General features: G+C 33.2%; 1 protein-coding gene across 2 annotated transcripts in view; it reads right to left on the bottom strand.

Moving 5' to 3' along the window:
- Positions 1-21,921, bottom strand: part of LOC106868043 (guanine nucleotide-binding protein subunit alpha-13) — a 122,719-nt gene that overhangs the window by 80,476 nt on the left and 20,322 nt on the right. The window contains exon 2 of one of the 2 annotated variants that reach the window (XM_089357677.1): positions 8,104-8,130. The exons of the other annotated variant lie outside the window; for it this stretch is intronic. Coding sequence (XP_089213803.1) covers positions 8,104-8,130 — 27 coding nt within the window. The remainder of the gene's footprint in view (positions 1-8,103; positions 8,131-21,921) is intronic. 2 annotated transcript variants of the gene reach the window in all.

Here is a 21,921-nt window from a genome sequence, read left to right as displayed (position 1 = left end):
AAAGAAATATCAATACATACTGGCACTCTGTTGGTTATGATGAGGGTTCCAGTTGATCCAGTCAACAGAACAGCATACTTGTGAAATTAACATGCAAGTGGCTGAGTACTCCACACTACAGACACATGTACCGTTAAGGTAGTTCTCAGGGAGATTCAGCATGACACACAGTGTGACAAAGCTGGCCCTTTGAAATACAGGCACTACTCATTCTTGTCAGTCAAGAGGACTGGAGCAATGTGAAATAAAGTGTCTTGCTCAAGGACACAATGCTTTGCCAAGAATTGAACTCACAACCTTACAATTGTGAGCCGAATACCCTAACCACTAAGCCACGCACTTTCAAATATATAATGTGTCAATACATAATGTGTCAATACATAAATGCAAATAAATTTACAGAATTAAAAGCAATTACAATATTAACACAAACATGCATATAACCATGTGTGTGTGTGTGTGCATGCATACACACAAACATATATGCATTGTTATGAAAAGGTATCAATAAGTAAACTTAAAAGCAAAAGAATTGTGATATTAACTATGAAGATGATGATGATGATGATGAACGTGTCACAAATTAAAAAATAAAACATTTCTGACGGTACCTAGTTCCATAAGTGATAATTGTGGTTGCTAAATGACAAATAATAAATATCAACACATAAATACATATACACAAAAAAGAAAAAAAGTTGATACTGCACAATAACTAAGTATTGGCATTGTGTGTTTATGTCAATCACCCCATACACACATGAATGGAAATATACAGGTAGATATTTAAATGCAAACTGATATGAAAACACAGACACATTCACAGGCAATTTATAAACTCGCTCTCTCTCACACATACATACACACATATATGTAAGTATACAGAAATGTATACTGACACATATATAGACACAAATACATGAAAAAGAACAATTACACATACACATATATGTAGCCACACTCACAAGAAATGAAACTTATATATCCATAATGGAAATATCAAAGTGAAAATAGTACTGGGGGGCAATGTGACTAAGTAACCTCTTCAAAACAGTGACCCACTATGGTCACAATTCAATGACTGACTGAAACCAGTAAAAGAATAAAAGGATACCCATACATTTTTTTTAAAGGGACATGTGACTTCTAATTTGGGCATAAGATGAAAGGTAGAGTTAGGTAAAGTTGACCTCACTAGGAATTAAACTCAGAAAATAAAGGGCCAGATCAAATACAGCAAGGCATTTTCTTCAATGCTCTAACAATTTCCATTTTTTGAAAAAAATGTAATGGTTAAAAAGAAATTATATATAAAAGCATATAAACATTACAAAAATGCTATCTTTAAGATAACATGTTAGCACTGGTTTCATCACTATAAATAGATATGTTTACACAAACAGACCCTGTGTTTGTTATCTACATATATAGGTTGGGTGTATAGACAAACAGCTGAAGAAATCAGATACCTGTGGGTAATAATGGAAGGAAGTAAGCTAGCAAGCAAAATAAAAGAAATAAGTTGCTGCCATACTTGCAGTCATTAGAACAAGTTGTACAAGATAACTCCCAATCAAATTCAGGTAAAATTCCATATGTTTATACATCTACATTCTCAGTAATAGAGATAATGAGATGAATTTTAGAAATATGAGAAAACAAAGATGTTGCCTTAACAATCAGGAAATGTTCAAATATAAAATATACTAATGAAGATTAAACATTTCAATATATGGGCCTCCCAGTTGAAGAATCAGGAGTCCTAAATGGCACCACAGATGCCCTGTTCTGGGATAAATACAGCAAAGAAACTTATTACATTTAGCAGGTAGAAGTGTGTGAGTGACTGACTGACTTGGGTGGTGGAGTACCAAACTGAGATACAAGACGGAATGGTAGGATGTTTGTGGAAACCAGTTCTAGCTCTTACAAGAGGATAAAACAAAAATAATTTTTCTTTTTGTTTCTAACTTACTTTGGCTTCTCATCACCTACTATATATAGTCGCTCTCACTAAGTCAAGAGGTCTTGTAAGTTACTTGGTGACCACACTAAAATTTGTGTTATGCAAAATTCACCAAAAGAAAAAAAAAACTGTAAAGTGGTTGGCATGAAGGACATTCAACTGTAGAAATCATACCAAAGTAAGTTTGGTGATTGACGCAATCCTCTGGCTTGCCAGAATCTGTTGACCTTCCAGTCTATACCAATGCTAAATGATGATGATGTTTGCATGAGGAGCAAATATCTAGCATGCAGATGCCCTTCCCACAGTTAAGCCCTCAAAAGCTGAAGTGAATTCGAACTCGTTTTTTTAACTTTTTTCATTTGTTTGTCAGTTTGAAGTAAGCAGGTTTATGTATCAGGATTCTTAATTCCTCAAATGCTGAAGTGAACCTAGATCTGTTTTTTTAACTCTTTTTATTTGTTTGTTAATTTAAAGTATGCAGGCTTATTGCATCAGGGACACAACTTTACAAAGTAAGACTTGAACTTAAGTCTATGCGATCAGACATCCACCAACATAGCCCCCATGGCTAGTGTGACCTTCGTATCAAGACGTAAAATAAATTTTAAGAACTTCTTTTAATGTCATACACACAGAAAACAATGTAAAATCAGACTGAAAGCATAAATGCTTGGGTCAGATGTTTCAATAAAAGAATTTTGCATGGAGAGAAATTCAGAATTCCTAAAATACCAAAGCTCTATTTGCAATCATTTTAACATCCACTTTTCCATGTGTGCATAGGTTTGATGGAATTTATCGAGACAGATTTTTCTATGGTCTGACATGTTTTTCATGGATGACAGGAAACAAACTATAGTGTTTGCATGAGTTATGCTCATTTACAACCATTGCATGATGTCAAGACAAGGGTACACACACACACGATGGGCTTCTTTCTTTCTTTATCTACCAATTCCACTCACAAGGCTTTGGTTGACCTGGGCTAGAATAAAGAAGACATGTCAAAGATGCCATGCAGTGGGACTGAACTTGAGACCACAAAAATGAGAAGCAAGCTTCTCAACTACATAGCCATTCGTGTGTGAAAGTGTTTTGTGTATGTAGGAAAATTTCATTTTTTTCTTTTATGTCAAACATACCCTTAATCCTTAGATAGACTTAAGCTGAAAAAGGCTTCATCCATCTCTCAGTTTTATCCCATCACCTTCAGTGGTGTTCACAGTTGCAAACATTTGAGCCAGGTTACTTGTTTGAAGATAACTTCTTTCCTTCCTCTCATCAGCCTTGGAATACCTTTAAAAATATAGGGCCATGGGTAGTACCCTTCCATTGCTGACAAAAAATGTAAAAAAAGAACCCTTTTTTTTTTTTATTTAACTGTATTTTGATAATTTAATTTAAGCATTTTAGAAGTAAAACAGATAACAACAGTAGGTAGAACTGATACTTTAAGGGGTGGGAGCACTATATAATTAATGTTTCATTAGCAAGCAGCACTGAGATCAAATCTTGCTATGGATCGGGAGAAGGAAATGGGATTATCAGAAGCAGAGCACAGTTCAAACTATCTCTGCCTTACAAATGGATCTGGGTCTTGGTTCTGATTGCTTATAGACTTTCAGTGATGGAACGAGTGCAAGCAGGACTATTCCACATTACACACAGATATTCCAGCATTTTATTTGACTATGAGAGATAGTGTCACCACTATAGTTAAGCTAAGGTAAGCAGAAATAAGTATCCTGTTCAATGAATAATAAGAATACCAGAAACAAGGCTCTGAAGTCAATAATCCAAGAGATAGGTCTTCGCTGCAGCCATGTTAAGTGTGGTAGTTATCCTGGCAACATGTTTTCATGGTTAGATAAGAACAATATCACCTCAAGATTCGATAATTTTAGTCAATGTGTGTCAATAACAGAGAATTTGAAGATTACATGATTGCTTGACCTGCTAGAAACAGCAGCCAAATGTCCCTTAAATTACCCCACTTCACATTATCTTGAATTCATCTTCGATAATGTAGTCCCTGATACATAAAAAGATTGAATTACATTTATCATGAAGTTAGTTCTAATCTTTTTGTTATGATATGTCTGTGGTAATACAGTGCTTCTGTTTCAATTAATTTTGAAAATTATGAAGGATTTACTAAAATAACTTTGTCATTATTAAGTTAGAGTTTGGAACATAACTTAACATGAAATTCAGATGGAAGTTTTTAATTTAAATCACTTTAAAACAAAAAGTCTGTACCATTGAACCAGGCACAGTCTCAAATGAATTGGTATCAAAAGGGGCTAATCAAAGCTGATGCGTGAGGAGTTAACAACAACACAAGTGTTATCTGGAAGGTGCACTACTTCTCTGAATCTGCTGAATGATAAAAACTGGCATAGGGTGTCTGTACTCTGCCAAAATCATTTGTAGTTCAGTGTGTTAGACAAAAAGTCAAACAGGGAGAACTTTTTTCTGAGTCAAAAACATATGAAGACAGTATTATTTGGATATTAAGACATGTTATTAAGAAAATTCTCAAAATAAATGAAAAAAAAAAAGAGAAAGGCTGTTACTCTTAGTTTATAAAATAAGTTAGATTGACTATCTTTCACTGGTTTCAGTCAGTGGATTGTGGCCATGCTGGGGCACTACTTTAAAGGATTTAGTGGAATATTTTTTTCTCCTCAAGTCTGTTACTTATCATCCTTTGATCTCTTGCCAAACTGCTACATTACATAGGCTTACACACAGCTTCCATCCACAACTCTCAGATCACTCACAAGGCATTAGTCAGTCCGGGGCTATAGTAGAAAGACACTTCCTCAAGGTGCTGTGCAGTGGAACTGAACCCAAAATCCATGTGGTTGAAAAGTAAGCTTCTTAATGACACAGTCAACCACAAGTTTTTTGGTCAAGATCTTTGATTGTTCTTCCCCTTCCATTTTTACTCATTCTTTTAAAATTCCAGAACAGAATAGGACAGAGATATATTATCCTCAGACAATAAATATTTTACATTGTTAAAATCTATAGCATTTGTTTGTGTAGACGTATGAGATAGCATGCAAAAGATTGTTAGATAAAACAGAATCCATACATCAATTCATTGGCACAACAAACATCATAAAAATGTAAAGTTAGGATTTTAAAAGCAATTAATACAAACAAATTTAGGATTTTAAAAATAATTAACACAAATTTAGCTATTTAAAGCTAATTACTTTAGGATTTCAAAATTAACACAAATTTAGGACTTTGAGAGTAATTAATTCAAAATTAGCTTTTTAAAAGCTAATTAACTAATTTAGGATTTTAAAAGTAATTAACAAACAAATTAGGATTTTAAAAGTTATTAACACAAATTAGGATTACGTAAAAAATTAAAAATTAACACAAATTTAGGTTATGAAAATGAATTAAATAATTTAGGATTTTAAAACTAATTGACTCAACAAATTTAAGCATGATAAAAAATTGTTATATAATTGATAAAATTCTTGGTACATGTCCTCAGATTGACACCCAAACACTCTGAAATGCTTGTATTGGATCTTCCAACACGAATGCCAAGCAGTATAGCATGTTTCCAAATTTCTAGCAGAGTGAATTGTATCATGGTGCAATTTTTAATTTAGATCACTTTGCTCAGAAAAATATTACTTCAAAAAAATTTATGCTTTTAAAACTAATTAACACAAAAAGATTTAAACATATACATGGTATTATATAATATAAAATCTTTTCTTAAATGACAGAAAACTGCTGTTCTTTATGATCAATAAAAAATGAACTTAGATATGCAAGTTAAATGAAAGAACTCCAGCCATAGATTCCTATATTGAAACCATTTTGTAGACTTGATTCCCATGGAAGCTAACTTATAAGCAAAACACATTACCATTATTTTCTCTACTCTATACACACTTCAAATATTGTTTGTTTTCTAACTGTGTGATTTCAGGTTCAATATCAATGAGCAGTACCTTGGGCAAGTTTTCATGGCATCCAGCCATAAAAACTTTACCCCAACAAATTCTCTCCAAGCTACGCAAATATGAAAAATTGAACATTAAATGACAATAGTGATTATATATATATATAGGAAAATGAAAAATAAGGCAGAATGCTAAACTGTAAGCATATTTTAATAAAGATTTCTAACCGGCTTTCATTGCGAAGCAAATTTTCAAGAAGGAGAATGAAAATGTTTTTTACAAAGAATTCTCATGCATCCTTATTTTTCCAACCATTATATACATTAATTACCACTGAACTTCAAAAGCTCAAAGACAATATAATGTATTGGTATATTTATTTTTTTATATAATATTATTTTTTTTATATATTAATTTCATTTTGTACTTCTTTGTAAAAAAACATTTTCATTCTCCTTCTTGAAAATTTGCTTCGCAATGAAAGCCGGTTAGAAATCTTTATTAAAATATGCTTCTAGTTTAGTATTCTGCCTTATTTTTCATTTTCCTATTATTTCTCCACGTGCGTTAACACAACCCCACTATTTACTGACTTTAGTAGTCTTCCACACGATTTCTATCTTCCAAATACTATTCTCAAAGCATTGGCCAGAATGAGGTTAGGGTAAAAGATAGTTGTTCAAAGTGCCTTGCACTGAACTGACCAGGACTGTGAAGGTCATACTTGCATCTATGTTAGAAATAAGATGAAAACTACATACTGTAATGCATTTAATCTGATGGACTCCATCAGCCAGAAACACTTACCTCACAATAATTTGTCACCAAGTGCCTATGTTAGAAATCAATCATATTCTATTCAGTGTTTGGTTAAAAGTAAAATAAATGAGTACTAGGAGGGTACAAAGGCCATGATCAATCAACTATACTCTTCCCCTTTACAAAATACATGCCTTTGTGCTAATCTTTTTATCTTTTACTTGTTTTAGTCAACTGACTGTGGCCATGCTGGGGCATAGCCTTGAAAGATTATATCAAACAAATCAACCTCAGTACATATTTTTAAAATTTGGTGCATATTCTGCCAGACTCTTTTGCCAAACTGCTTCTGTTATGAGGGACATAAACAAACCAACACCAGTTGTCAGATGGTGTGGACCACACTCACATATAATTGGCTTCTACACAGTTTATGTTAACCAAATTCACTCACAAAACATTGGCAGGCCTAGGGCTGTAGTAGAAGACACTTGCCCAAGGTGTTGCACAATGGGACCGCATGATTGCAAATCAAGCTTTTTAACCACACAGACATGCCTATTCCTGTAGCTAATGTAAGAAACTGTTACTTGATATAACCCTTAGCCATTTAATGTTCCTCTTGCTAGCTTTTTTAGTACATCATGAACTAATTTCATCAACTCTTACCTGCTTTCTTAGTCTATCATGAACTGATTTCATCAACTAATTTGGAAAATACATTTAACCTTTACGATACCAACATGTCTGAGACCATTCCTCATTCCACGATACAAACTTATAAAGTGATTTAAATTAAAACCTTCCATCAAAACTGAATGTTGATTTATTTTCCTTACACTAGTTTAATACTGACAATTATCTTACTGAGTTCTTCATTATTTTCAAAATTAATTGAAACCAAGGCAATGATTTCAATAGAAATATAGTAATGAATGGGTTAAAGGAAGAAAGTTAACAGGAGAATTTTATTAAAACCTATGTCATTTGTTAGAATTTCAAAATCTGAAAATAGTTACTTCTGCATGAAGATAAAAGTTTCTTTTCTTTAACATGAAACAATATAAAATTTATAATACTATTATAAATATTACCTGAGAAACAATGATATATAGTATCTGTGTTGAACATCAATGGACAATTGTGTTGGTTATTAGAAAAATTAATATGTAGATTTTAGTTGAAAGCAAAAGCAGTGTTTGAAAAAGAAAGTAAGTTTTTAGTGAGAGTATAGTGGGGAAAAGTATCTGGTTCAAAGCTTTGGGAGTGAAGTCTTAGTGAAAAGGCTGCACAATTGCACAAAAAAAAAAAAAACTTTAGTTTTTATGAATGCATGCCCAGGAGTCATATCATTGAAAAAAATAATTGTAAATATAAAGCAATTGACCCTGGAAATTTTTTTTTTATCAGACAGAGAGCATGTTTGGGATTACATACCGGCACTTCAGTTCTTTTATTAATTATCTGAAAGAATAAATATATTACATGCAAGTATTTTTACAGTTGGTAACCAAGACACAGATAACTAAAGAGGACTCTTTGCTGGTACAGAAGATATTAATGTGACCAATATACAAATGAGAATGTAGGCCACTATTAGCAGTGCCCTTATGAATAACCCCTTTCAAAGATTTTACAGCAGTCTTTTATAATTAGACTTAAAAAACAACACAAATTTTAATTTTTTATTGTATTTGTTGTCATGATTGTGGCTGTGTGGCCAAAAAGTCTGCTTCCAAATCACATAATTACAGGTTCAGTCCCACTGTTTGGCACTTAGAATCATGAGATGACCAAATCCTTGTGAATGGAAACTGAAAGAATCCCATTGTACATATATATGTGTGAATATGTGCGTGTTTCAATATTTTGCTAAAACATGTCTGATGATGAAAAAATAAGTGATGAGTGGAATCAAGTGAGGGTTGGCAGCAAGAGGTGCATCAGGCCATAGAAAAATCTGCCTTAACACCATCCAACCCATGCAAACATGGAAAAGTGGACATCAAGATAATGATAAGATTCTAAAATTCTGACAAGTAGTTAATTTAGAATTTTAGTCAATTCGTCAATCAAATTTTGGTTTCATGCTCTAGATCTGACAATATTTCAAAATCTTAAAACCTTCCAAGTAGCAACTTAGGTGAAAATGCTGGATTAAGCAATTTATCTAAGACTGCTTAGTCTAGTGCAGACATGGGCAACCTTTAATGAGAATTGGGCTGCATGAGACAGCCCTCATCATAAGGTTTCAAATTTTGGCACATGGCCAGCAAGTTTGGGGGGTCAATTACATTGTACTCAGAGCTTAACTGGTACTTATTTTATCAACCCCAAAAGGATGCAAAGCAAAGTTGATGTTGGTGAATTTGAACTCAGAAAGTAAATATGGACAAAATGCTGCTAAGCATCTATCGGGCATGCTAATGATTCTGCCAGTTCATTGCCTTTACATTACTTAAAAATATTGGCTTCAAATTTTGGCACAGGGCCAACAGGTTTGAGGATGGGGTTAAGTCAATTACAGTGACCCCAGTGCTCAACTGATACTTATTTTATTGACCTCCAAAAGGATGAATGGCAAAGTCAACCTTGGCAGAATTTGAACTCAGAATGTAAAGATAGATGAAATGCCACTAAGCGTTTTGCCCAGCATGCTAATGATTCTGCTAGCTCACTGCCTCTGCATTACTAAACAAATTTTGAAAATAATTTATTGTAAAGGTGTACCATTCAGAAAGTCTTAAGGTTTGCTAGTCACCCATGACAGGGCAAGTGTTTTGATACAAATTTATGTATTTCAAAAAGCGAACCAAAGGTAAAAGAATAAGCACAAGTATAGATGTGTGGTTAAGGAGATTGTTTTGCAACCATATGGCTTCAGGTTCAGGCCTACTGCATGGTACCTTAGCAAAGGGTCTTCTGCTATAGCTTTAGACTGAGCAAAAGGTTGTGAATGAATTTGGTAGATGGAAACTGAAAGTGTGCATGAGTGTGAATGCATGTCTTTGTGTCTGTCTCACTGCCTTTGACACCATGCACTAACTGCAAACAAACATTGTCATTATAAATGGTTGCAGTTCAGTAACAGATTTCCATGGAAACATGCTGTTTTCAAGGAGTTGGAGGAAATATTATCTTGTTTGGAAACAGGTGAGACTTGGCAACAGGAGGAGCATATGGCCAACAAAAATCTGCATCAACAGATTTTGTCAGACCCATGCAAATATAGAAAAGTAGACATTAAAATGATAATGATGTAGGAAGAAAAGCACTGCTGACTGGTCATGTGTTTGGTGTGTGTTTGTGTAAGAATATGTCAAAAGAAATAAGATACAAATGGATTAGTGCTCAAACCAGATGGGATACCTAAAATTCAGAGTTAAATCATGGAAAACATAATCCAGGTAAATAAGTGTTGGTCATAAAAAATGCATTGACTGTGCTATAAAGATAAAAATGAATGATGGACAGATGTTGTTTATTGCATCAAAGCATTTATAAATAAGTTTTACAAATGTAAATACATATAAATAAGCAGAAAGCTTGATGTTAGCGTGGTAGTCCTTCATAAATAGGTAGACATCCTAACATTTCATACATGAAAATCATAGAGAAGAAAGAAGAAAATCCATAGACTATCATTGTGCTTAATTATATTTACATATGTTTGCATGATTTATTTATAAATTCTTTGATGCCATAAATAATTGCTAACCCATCATATATATATATATATATATATATATATATATATATATATATATATATATACACACACACACAGGTACAACATTGTTTTCCTGGGTTGGTCACACTTTGAATTAAGCAAATATTAATGTTGCTTAAACCATTAAATGAAATACAGGTATCTGTATTTCATTTAGTATAAATGATTTTTGACAATTGTCAAGTCCCTTAACCCCTTGGGGGTCATTGGAGCACTTTGGCCATACAGCATATCTTGGGCGAGAAAACCTAGCAGAGCCCACCCCTCTCTAGGCTAAGCTCATTTTTGCCAGCTCAATGGACTGGAGCAACATGAAATGAAGTGTTTTTCTCAAGAACACAGCACATAGCCTGGTCCAAGAATTGAAACCACAATTTTACAATCATGAGTCCAATACCCTAACCACTAAACCATATGCCTCCAGTATAAATGATAAAAGTTTATTAATACTGTACTGTGCAAGGTACTAGTAGACAAGTCTGGCAGTCACAGGCATTTGAAGTACCTGCTCATAAGTTAGTGTAGATTACAAGAGGGTCTGAACCATTAGTTTCCAGAAAGTTGGTGTTGTACCTGTTGGGGTGTGTGTGTATATACAAATATACAATAGCTATTGCATATCAATTACATAATTGCTTAATCATTGAAAGAATTATATTTACATATATTTGCATGATTTATCTATAAATGTTTTGATGCCATAAATAACTGGAGAATATTTCTTTCAAAAATATAATCATTACAATCAACAGGAATGATAGACCATGGAAAAGAATTTAAAGAGCAGTAAGTATATCACTGAGTTAGAAGCAGAGAGAGAGAGAGAGAGAGAGAGAGAGAAAGAGAGAGAGAGAGAGAGAGAGAGAGAGAGAGAGAGAGAGAGAGAGAGAGAGAGAGAGAGAGAGTGCAACAGTTAATAAAATATTTTAAACAAAATGTTATTTATGCAGATTATTATCATTATTATTATTGTTGTTGTTGTTATTGTCAAAGTAAACAATTGTTAGACTTCAATAATTTGAATAAACCACCAATTTAAAATCCTACATGTTTCAATTCCTGATTCATACACAAGCCTACATTCACATACAACACACTTATACACCCAGGCATTTATATATCCAAGCATTAAATAACAACATTATTTCAAAGTTTGGCCCTTTTATAGACACAGGCATGGCTGTGTGGTTAAGAAGCTTGCTATGCAATGATGTGGTTTTGAGTTCAGTCCCACTGAGTGACACTTTGGTCAAGTGCCTTCTATTATAGCCTGGGCTGACCAATTGCCTTGTGAGTGAATTTGGTAAATAGAAACTGTGTGGAAGTCCATTGTATATAGCTAGTGTTGGTTTGTTTATATACCCTTAACTTAATGGTTCAGCAAAAGAGACTGACAAAACAAGTACTTAACCTTAAAAATAAAAAAGTAAGAACTGGGCTTGATTTGTTCAACCAAAACCCTTCAAGGTGGTGCCCCAGCATGGCCATGGTTCAATGACTGATAAAAGTAAAAGATAAATCCACCTGAGACCACCTGTGGTTCTATGATACATGCTTCCTATTTTAAAGTAAAATTTCATGCTCCTTTTTATGTTTCAGCAGCCATGCTGGAGTACCACCTTTAGTCGAACAAATTGACCCCAGGACTTATTGTTTGTAAGCCTGGTACTTATTCTATCGATCACTTTTGCCAAACAGCTAAATTACGGGGACATAAACACACCAACATCAGTTGTCAAGCGATGGTGGGGGTGACAAACACAGACACACACAAACACACACATATATATACGACGGGCATCTTTCAGTTTCTGTCTATCAAAATCCAATAAAAGTAAAGAAGACACACTTGAAAGACAACTAAATACAGACAAACGTGTACACACACTGATGCATACATTTACACAGTCTGCCACACATTTCAACACACATTTACTTTGGTCGGCCTGAGGCTATAGTAGCAGACACTTGCCCAAGGTGTCACGCACTGGGACTGAACCTGGAACCATATGGTTGGTAAGCAAGCTATTTACCACACAGCCACTCCTTCTCAATATCAACTTAATAATATCAAAATTATTTTACTAAATTTTCCATTATATTCAAAATTAATTAAAATAAATGCAATATATTGCAACAATGGTAACAAAAATAGTTAAAAATGTTAAGCTATAACTGTTGTGTTCTTGGTGAAGCACTACAGAATAGATTTAGGAGATAAATGATAGTCAAGAAAAGGAAGATTCAAAAGTAATTAAATAAATATATAATACTAATTAAATTAAATTATGTCAATAACTTCAGCTGAGAAAGATGAAACTGGAAGAATACTCAGGATTAGTAAAATAGATCTGAAAGTCATCCAGGGAAAATTTAAAACTGCAAAATTCAATGAACAGTTGAAGTGCTAAGTTAATACTGAAATAAATAGACTTTAATAAATAAATAAATGAATAAATAAATAAATAAATATTAATGTTTTAATATTAAATTTGTTTTTCCTGCAAGTAATAAGTTAACCAAACCAAGTGGTGATTATGAAAAACAAACAAAATAACAAAAAACTATGAAAATAAAAAAGGGAAAATAGAGATGGCATTGCCCCAACGTGGCGGTAGGCAAATGGCCAAAACAACTATTAAAAAATAAGATTTAAAAAAATGAAAAAAAATGAGGTTAATAAACACTAGCCTGTTAAACAAATATTTGAGTGTTAGATGTGTAATCAGGTTGAAAAAATACCTTTTGAAGTGTGTGTGTGTGTGAGAGAGAGAGGGAGAGAGAGAGAGAGAGAGAGAGAGAGAGAGAGAAAGAGAGAGAGAGAGAGAGAAAGAAAGTAAATGTGTGTCGAAATGTGTGGCAGACTGTGTAGATGTGTGTGTGTGTGTGTGTGCATCAGTGTATGTACACGTTTGTCTGTATTTAGTTGTCTTTCAGGTGTGTCTTCTTTACCTTTATTGGTAAGTATGTGCAGTAATAAATTGGGTATGCATTTAGCCAAGTTGTTAGACTGAAAAGTAACAATTACTGCTGAAATTTTGGGTTATTTAGATTAACCTTACAGTAATGGCAATCATATGAACCCATTTGTGACCAACCTGCCTGAGACTGCCCATTACTTCTATGATACAAACTTCATGTTTTAAAATGATCTATATTAAAACCGATCTTAATAATGACAAAGTTATTTTAGTGAATTCTTCCTCATTTTCAAAATAATCTGAAACAAAATATGTTTCAAAAGGAATTTGGTAATAAAAGGATAAAAAAGTTAAGCTTTGCAGAAACTTATTGAAAATAATTGAAACAATGACAGTGTTTCAATAGAAATCTGGAAACAAAAGGGTTGAGCTGATGTAGATACATCAGTGTAGCCTGGTAGAAAAAATATAGTCTTTAAGGTTCTTAGTTTAAATCTAGCATGTAATTATGTACAAGTCCAGGAACATATGAGTGGGCACTGAAAAGTTCCTCACTTTGGGTAAAAGGATCAGTTAATTATGATTTTATTCAACATATTCCCCCCTCGGATTCACACACCTATTGCAGTGGTCCTTCAGTTTTTCTAAGCCCTGTAAAAGGATTCGAAAGGTTGGGCCTCCAGCCAGACCTTTCACGATACCCTTAAAATTAAGAACTTTTAAGCACCCCCTCATGTGTATATATATATATATATATATATATATCTATATATATATATATATATATATATATATATATATATATACACACACACACACACACACACACACACACACACATGAGGAAGAGTCAAAAGTTATATGCACTCCAGTTTTTTTTAATGTATTTACACAGAATCACTTTTTTACATAGTCTCTTTCCTTTTCAATGCACTTGGTCCAGTGGTCCACAAGCTTGTGTATTCCCTCCAAGAAGAAGGTTTTCAGTCTGCCATGCAACCATTTAAGAACTGCTTCCTTCACATCTTCAACCATAAGGTCATGAGTTCGATTACTGGTGGCGTGTTGTGTCCTTTAGCAAGATACTTTATTTCATGTTGCTCCAGTCCACTCAGCTGGCAAAAACAAGTAGCATCTATAAATTCAAAGGGCCAGCCTTGTCACACTCTGTGTCACACTGGATCTCCCTGAGAACAATGTTAAGGGCACATGTGTCTGTGGAGTCTTCAGCCATTTGCACGTTAATTTCATATGCAGGCTGCTCCATTGATTAGGTCAACCAGAAGCCTTGTCGTCATAACCGACAGAGTGTTAATAATATTCTAGCACAGAGAAACTTGTATTAGAATTAGAACCATTTTATTTGCAGAGAGGAGTGATGTCTTAATTCCATGCTTTAAAAGTTAAGATAGAGTCCTCTATACTTTGTATATTACACAGAAAATTTTCATGAAGCTTTGAGGATATACAAAAATTTGTGCTAAATGTCTACAGCTCAAATTAAGATCAACTGAGTGACTCAAGCAAAAACCCAAACCAACCAAAAAAACTTCGATGTAATTGTTTGACCAGCTCAAACTAGCAGCAAAATCTTCTGGGTAAAAGGATCCTGTGTGATTTGCAGAAGAACCCATTAGATAATGTCGTCCTAGAATGAAAATGTCAACCTCACCTACCCCAGGAAAGTTGTAACCAGAATACCTTTGATAAAAAATCAGCTCAGTAAGGACCAAAGGTTAAAGAAAACCTATTAGCAACCTTCTACTGTGTTGATTTAATCAACAAAACATCAAAAGAGAGTGTGTTGCAGGTTTTCGGTACTAATGAAGGTATCCCCTTACTAATCAACTAGTGTTAATGCTTTAACGAGGATTAAATAATAACCTATTTCAACACTTCTACACTTTGTTGATTTAATTATGAAGATATGAAAGAAGGGGCGAGTGTAGTAGGTTTGCTGATCAACTTGTATTAATACTATAAGAGTTAAACAATAACCTATGTCAACCTTTCATTGTGTAGGTTTAATTATAAAAGGAGTAAGAGGGGAGTGTATAGATTTTGGGACCTTATGAAGGTATTCACTTGGTAATTAACTTGTCTTAATACTTTAATGAGGTATTTCAGTAACTTTATGATCATAATTTTTTTTTTTTTTAAGGCACATTTTAACTATTTCAATAGTAAAAGCTGCTTATTGTGATTACTTGGAGAGGGAGCCATTAATGCTTTTGTTCCCATATTTCTGTTGAAATATGCTGCCTTTAACCCTTTTAAAACCGACTTGTGTGAGACGACCCTTGGTTTATGAGACAACTTTCTTGTTTTAAAGTGATCCAAATTAAAACCCGCCATTGAAATTTCATTTTAATTTATATTCCAAATGCCTGATTAATAATGACAATGCAGTAATTTTACTACATTATCCAATATTTTCAAAACTAATTGAAACAAAAGTAGTGGATTTGAGCAAAAATTTGGTAACAAAAGGGGTTAAGTCAATTTTGTAAATAATGGAAAATTTAGAATATAGCTTTGTCAGTATAAAACATGTTCAGAGCATAAATTAACATGAAATTGTGATGGAACATTTTAATTTGGATCACCTTAACAGTTAGTTTGTATCATAGACTCAGGAATGTCTCAAATAGTTTGTATCATGGACCAAGGGTGATCTCTAGGCGTTCATATTGTAGAACCATAGGTGATTTCAGACAGGTTGGATTCAAAAGGGTTAACTGGTTGATAACATTAAGCAGAGAATATAACAACATCCTGGTTAAGCTTGGGAACTACTAATTTTGATGATAACTGTTTGATAATATTATCCAAAATTATACTAAAAGGCCTCCACTGTACTATAGTCACCGTATTTCTCGTTTCATTTTTCTCTTATGACTGTAAAGTGACAAGGTCATGCGAGTCTATGTGAAAGATATTTGACTAAATAAAACATGAGACATGTATTTGAAATTTATCAACTAATGTCAGAAGAACTAGATTACTTGACAGCTGATATTTATAGTCACCAAGATAGAAAAATCCCAATATGATATGTATTTATGCTCAAGTCTTTACAATAGATAACATTAAAGAAAGACACTATTAATCCCGTGGCAATGTAAACAGATTACGATTTTTATAGATGTTAACTATTTTATCAGTTTCATATATTTGTTGTTTATCTATTTCAGTAGCAGCATGGCAACAGTTTTCAAAGAAAGAACAGCCTTTGAAAGATGACCTAGTTTAGAAGACCTTTTTAATGAAATCTCTTCACACTATGTGTATGTGTGTGTGTATGTGTATGTGTATGTGTGTGTGTGTATGTGTATGTGTGTGAGAGAGAGAGAGAGAGAGAGAGAGAGAGAGAGAGAGAGAGAGAGAGAGAGAGAGAGAGAGAGACTGACCTTAATAATTAGGTATGAATCCTCTACATTGCTCAGAAGCAATATTGGACCTAATTAAGTAGTCAGACAAGCTACTTTAAATATGTCATTTATTTAGTAGGATATGAAAGATTAGTAGTAAAGATTAATTGGACTATTAACCTCACCTTGTATGCTTCAATTAGTTTATTCTCTGACAGATCTCTCAAACTCTCAGGTGCTGTTATTGATAGGAATAGTGTTATGCAAAACACCAAAGTGTCTGCTAGATTTGTGGTCAGTTGCTAAAGGATATCCTAGATATGGGTGAGTGGGTATGTGGGTGAGGAGTTGGCATCTGTTACACTTAACTGGGGCCATAAATTCATCTTGAAATGCTGGCTGCCAACTAAGAATAATTGGGCAACTGACAGGAAAATCTGAATGAGATGTGTGTAGTGGATAGGAAAATAGTGTTGCTTAAGGAGCCTTAAAAATGCTAGTGGGAGGATAGCTATGTCAAACACACCAGTTTTTTAAAACTCTTTTGATACCAACCCACCTGAGACCACCCTTGTTTCTATTACACAAATTCCTGGTTTTAAACTGATCTAAGTTAAAACTTACTACAAAAATTCCAGCTTAATTATGTTCCAAACATCAACAAACTACTGACAAAGTTATTTTACTAAATTTTTCATCATTTTAAAAATTCATTGAAATGAAGGCAGTGTATTTCAAAAGAAATATATATGATAACTGAAGTGCTAAAACAGGATGAATGATAATGATGATTCTCTAATAATCTTTGAATGTTACATTTTCACACTTATATTCTTTTATATTGAAATCATGGACCTTCATTGCAATTCTTCCCCCAGGATATAACTTTAGGAATTTCTGCATAATGTAGTATATATGAAATCCTTTTCTTGAGTTGAATATAGATGACATTATCCAATATCTATTTTTTATTTAAAAAAAAAAAAAGACAGTTGGTGTGATTTGAGAGATTTGGCTGCTATTTTTAATACTAAGTAATTATATAGAGGCTCTAGCTGTATAAGTTTGAGAGAGAGAATTAACTAGAACTTAGAATTTACGTTTTTGGTTTCATACAGCCAACATCAGTTAATAACAGTCAAATGATGCTAATGGTGATACCTAGTAGGTATTTAGAGAAGATTTCAGTCATTTTCAGTAGACTCTGCTGTACGAAACAAAAATTAACAAAGTATATATTACAGATTAGGAGTGAGGGACAAAAAGAAATGATTTTGAAAAGAAGAGAAAAGAATCTTATGAAAGTTGCTTAAATTTCTGCTGAAATATACTGTATTTATTTCAATTAATTTTTAAAATATCAGGGGAATTTATCAAAATACATTTGTTGTTTTTAACCCTTTTGTTACTATATTTCTGATGAAACATCCAGCATTTGTTTCAATAAATTTTGTAAATATATTTGTCATTATTAACGGTTTTGTTAATGTATGTCTGGTGAAATACACTGCATTTGTTTCAATAAATTTTGAAAATAATGAATTATTGTCATTACTGAACTGGTGCTTGTAACATAAATTAACATTAAACTTTAAAGAAAGTTTTAATTAAATCACTGTAAAAGAGAGGATTTGTAAAGTAGAACTAAGGACAGCCTGAGGTAGATTGGTCTCAAAAGGGCAAAAAATGCTCATATACTGTTATATTCAGTTTTATTTAATTTCTTTGGTTAACTGTTTATAAAAAGGTTTGTTCTACAACTATGACCTGGTCATTGTAATGGAATTGTGTTAGTGAATATAGGCAAATGCAGAAACTTAACGTCTTATGGTATATGATACTTTAAAGAAATGTAACAAACATGAATATAGAGGTATATGGGTGCTTTGAGTAGCGATTGACACTTTAACATAAGCTATTAAGTTTGTTTAATGTTATATAAATAAAACCAATGCAGGCTTACAATCAACCAAATCTAAATAGGAAACAATTGCTATAGTCTAAAATTAGGTGAACAGAACATAAAATTAGTGTTTACATGTTGTATCTGTGTGTTTACACGTACACATATGCATACAACTGAATATGTTTGTGCATGCCTGTATATGTAAACAGTCTAGATCAAATCAACATTTGAAGTAGAACACTAAAACAGTTGAAAATACTGTCTACATCACTTCACAAAAATCAAGTTGTATCAGAATCTGGCCAAATACTAAAAATTACTCCACGGTCATAGGCATTTAGAAAATTCCAATTACTAACTAGTCGGGTAACAAACAGCGTCATACTTTTTTCTCTTTTTAAACAGTTACAATTAAAAGAAGTGACTAACGGAAAGATAAATATCATTTAAGCTAAAATAACCCAACAAAAAACACGAGATGTCATGTCAGGAAATACAGTTTGTTTGTCTGTCTGTCTGTCTAGATTAGGAAATGTTAAAAAGTAAAACCAATTGAACATCGTTTAACTTCTACCTTTCCATGCTTGCATCATGGATTAGATAGAGTTTTATTCTTTTCTACCCTAGGCACAAGGCCTGAAATTTTGGGGGAGGGGGCCAGTTGATTAGATTAACCCCAGTATGCAACTGGTACTTAATTTATTGACCCTGAAAGGATGAAAGCCAAAGTTGATCTTGGCAGAATTTAAACTCAGAATGTAAAGACAGACGAAATACCGCTAAGCATTTCGCTCGGCATACTAATGTTTCTGCCAGCTCACCACCTGATGGAGTTTTATTGCGGCAAATTTTCTACAGCTCAATGCCTGCCCTGTCGTTAACCCTCACTTGTTTCCAAGCAAGGTAATATAGTCCCCATGACCAGAAATGTTTGTGAAGAATATGAGAAGTGAATGACCACTGTTTGTTATAATTGGTACTAGATTTGAGCAAGACACTTTATTTCACATTGCTCCAGTTCACTCAGCTGTAGAAATGAGTTGTGATGTCACTGGTGCCTAGTTGTATTGGCCTTTGCTTTCCATCAGTGTCATGGAGGAGGGAGACTGGCATGCATGGGCGACTGCTGGTCTTCCATAAACGACCTTGTTGGGACTTATGCCTTGCAAGGGAACTTTCTAGATGCAATCCCATGGTCATTCATGATTGAAGGGTCACTGCCTTCAAGTATTTTAGTTAGTCATTTCAACTGCAGTTCTCATTTCAGGTAATGAAGGAACACAATCTGACTACACACACACACACAGAGGTGGTGAATTGGTATTGGTCATTAGGGCACTGGACAAAATGCTACACAGTATTTGCTTCCATTTTCTGAACTCTGAGGTCAAATCCCAAAGTCAACTTTGCATTTCATGTTATGAGCAGAATAGGACAAAGAGAAACTGCAAAAGCAGGTCTCATACACACACACACACACACACACACACACACACACACACACACACATATATATGTATTCATGTTTGTGATTGTGTTTGCATTGCATGTGAAAACTGAGGTTGTTTATGCTGTGTGCCCTTTATATCTTGGTAAATAGAGATTGATAAAATAAATATCAAACTGAACTGAAACATAAACTGGGACTGATATGATCAACTAAACATTTGAATGTGGTGTCCCAGCATGGCAGCAGTCCAGTAATTGAAACTGATAAAAGAGTGAAAGTATAAAAGTAAATATATATGTGACTAAAATACCTCACAATATATATACATATACACACATACGTGTATGCATGCACATGTGTGTACGTGTGTGTATATGTGTATGTGAGTGTTTGTATGAATGTATGTGTATGTATTTACATGTGAGTGTGTATGTATATATATGTGTGTGTGTATGTGTGCATGTATATAAATATACATGCGTGTGTGTATATGTGTGTGTATGTGTATAGTCCTTTTTCATTCTCTGAAGCACCAACATACTTTGGGATGTATTTAAAAAAGAAATATAAAACCATAAAATAGATTGCAAAGGTGGAGTTAAAATTCTTCCAGTTCTTGCTTTCACTTTGAAAGCTAAAATCACTCATAAAATTTACAACTTATCTCTTAACATTTATTTAAAAGAAAAAAAATATTTCAGCATTAAGTAAATGAGCCAAATCACCTGTTTGTATTGGGACTGTAGTGAAAAACAAAATTTACAATCTTCTGACAAGTGTGGGGTAAGTATTTTGTTAAAATTGGGGAATATACAGTTTTAAGTTTTGCTCAAGAACATTTGAATGCAAAGAAATAAATACAAAATTGAATTTTAAAAAATCTATGTTCCCTGTCTCTGTGATACCAATTCACACTAACATCTAATCCATACAATTGATGTTTATGCTTAACTAGAAACCAACAAGGATCAACAAGAGAATCAATAAAGCACAGAAACCGTGTATTACTTAAGATATATGCCAGCTGGGAAAAACTGATAATTTTGTATTTATTTTGATTTAATTCAGTATGTGTTAGAGAGCTTATATAAACACGATAAGCACATGAATTATGAGAATATCTATTGTAAAAAATGGTTATTCATACTTGAAACTAACTGTTTTGTCTATGTGGAAACCATGAAGACTAAAGAAAATAAAATAAAGGGGCTCGATAACAAATTTAATCCTTTGTTATTTATTAAGTTGATGATTGGAACATAGATTAACATGAAATTTTGAATGAAAGGTTTTTAATTTGAATCACTTTAACAGTGGAAATCTGTATCATAAAACCAAGGAGAGTCTCAGGCAGGATGGTATTCAAAAGGTTAAAGTGGAAATATTTGAAAATATTTTGTGATAAGGTCATTGCAAAAATCAAGAGTTCAAATGAAATATTTGAAGATTGTTCTAAAGGTTCATGGAATGATACTTATTTAAAACACGTCACAGATTCCTTTCAGAAAATGTTTCCAATGAGAAATGTCCTCGAAATGAACTTCCTAAATGTATATAACTTATTGATTTAATTGGGAACATCCTTATCAAATCTCAGCTGTGTAAATATGTAGATGCTTGACAAAGAATTGAAACATAAAACCAGCTCTAGTTAAAATTTAAAAACCTGGTTATTTTTCTCATGAAAAATTAAAGAAAAAGAAAAAAGAAAGAAAAGAAAATTAATGTTGACATAACACATTAAACACTAGAAGTAAAAAAAAAAAAAGAACTAAACAAGCAAACCATCTCCAAACCTGATAGTATTTAATGAGAATGCAAATAAAATTGAATAGAAAATCAAGGTTAACAAAAAAAAGTGTGTGTGTGTGTGTGTG

This window comes from Octopus bimaculoides, chromosome 9 (assembly GCF_046866305.1).
Source record: "Octopus bimaculoides isolate indiv1 chromosome 9, ASM4686630v1, whole genome shotgun sequence".
In the NCBI taxonomy this organism is placed as follows: domain Eukaryota; kingdom Metazoa; phylum Mollusca; class Cephalopoda; order Octopoda; family Octopodidae; genus Octopus; species Octopus bimaculoides.
Note: the sequence above shows the minus strand (reverse complement) of the source record. Positions and strands in the feature narration are given on the sequence as shown.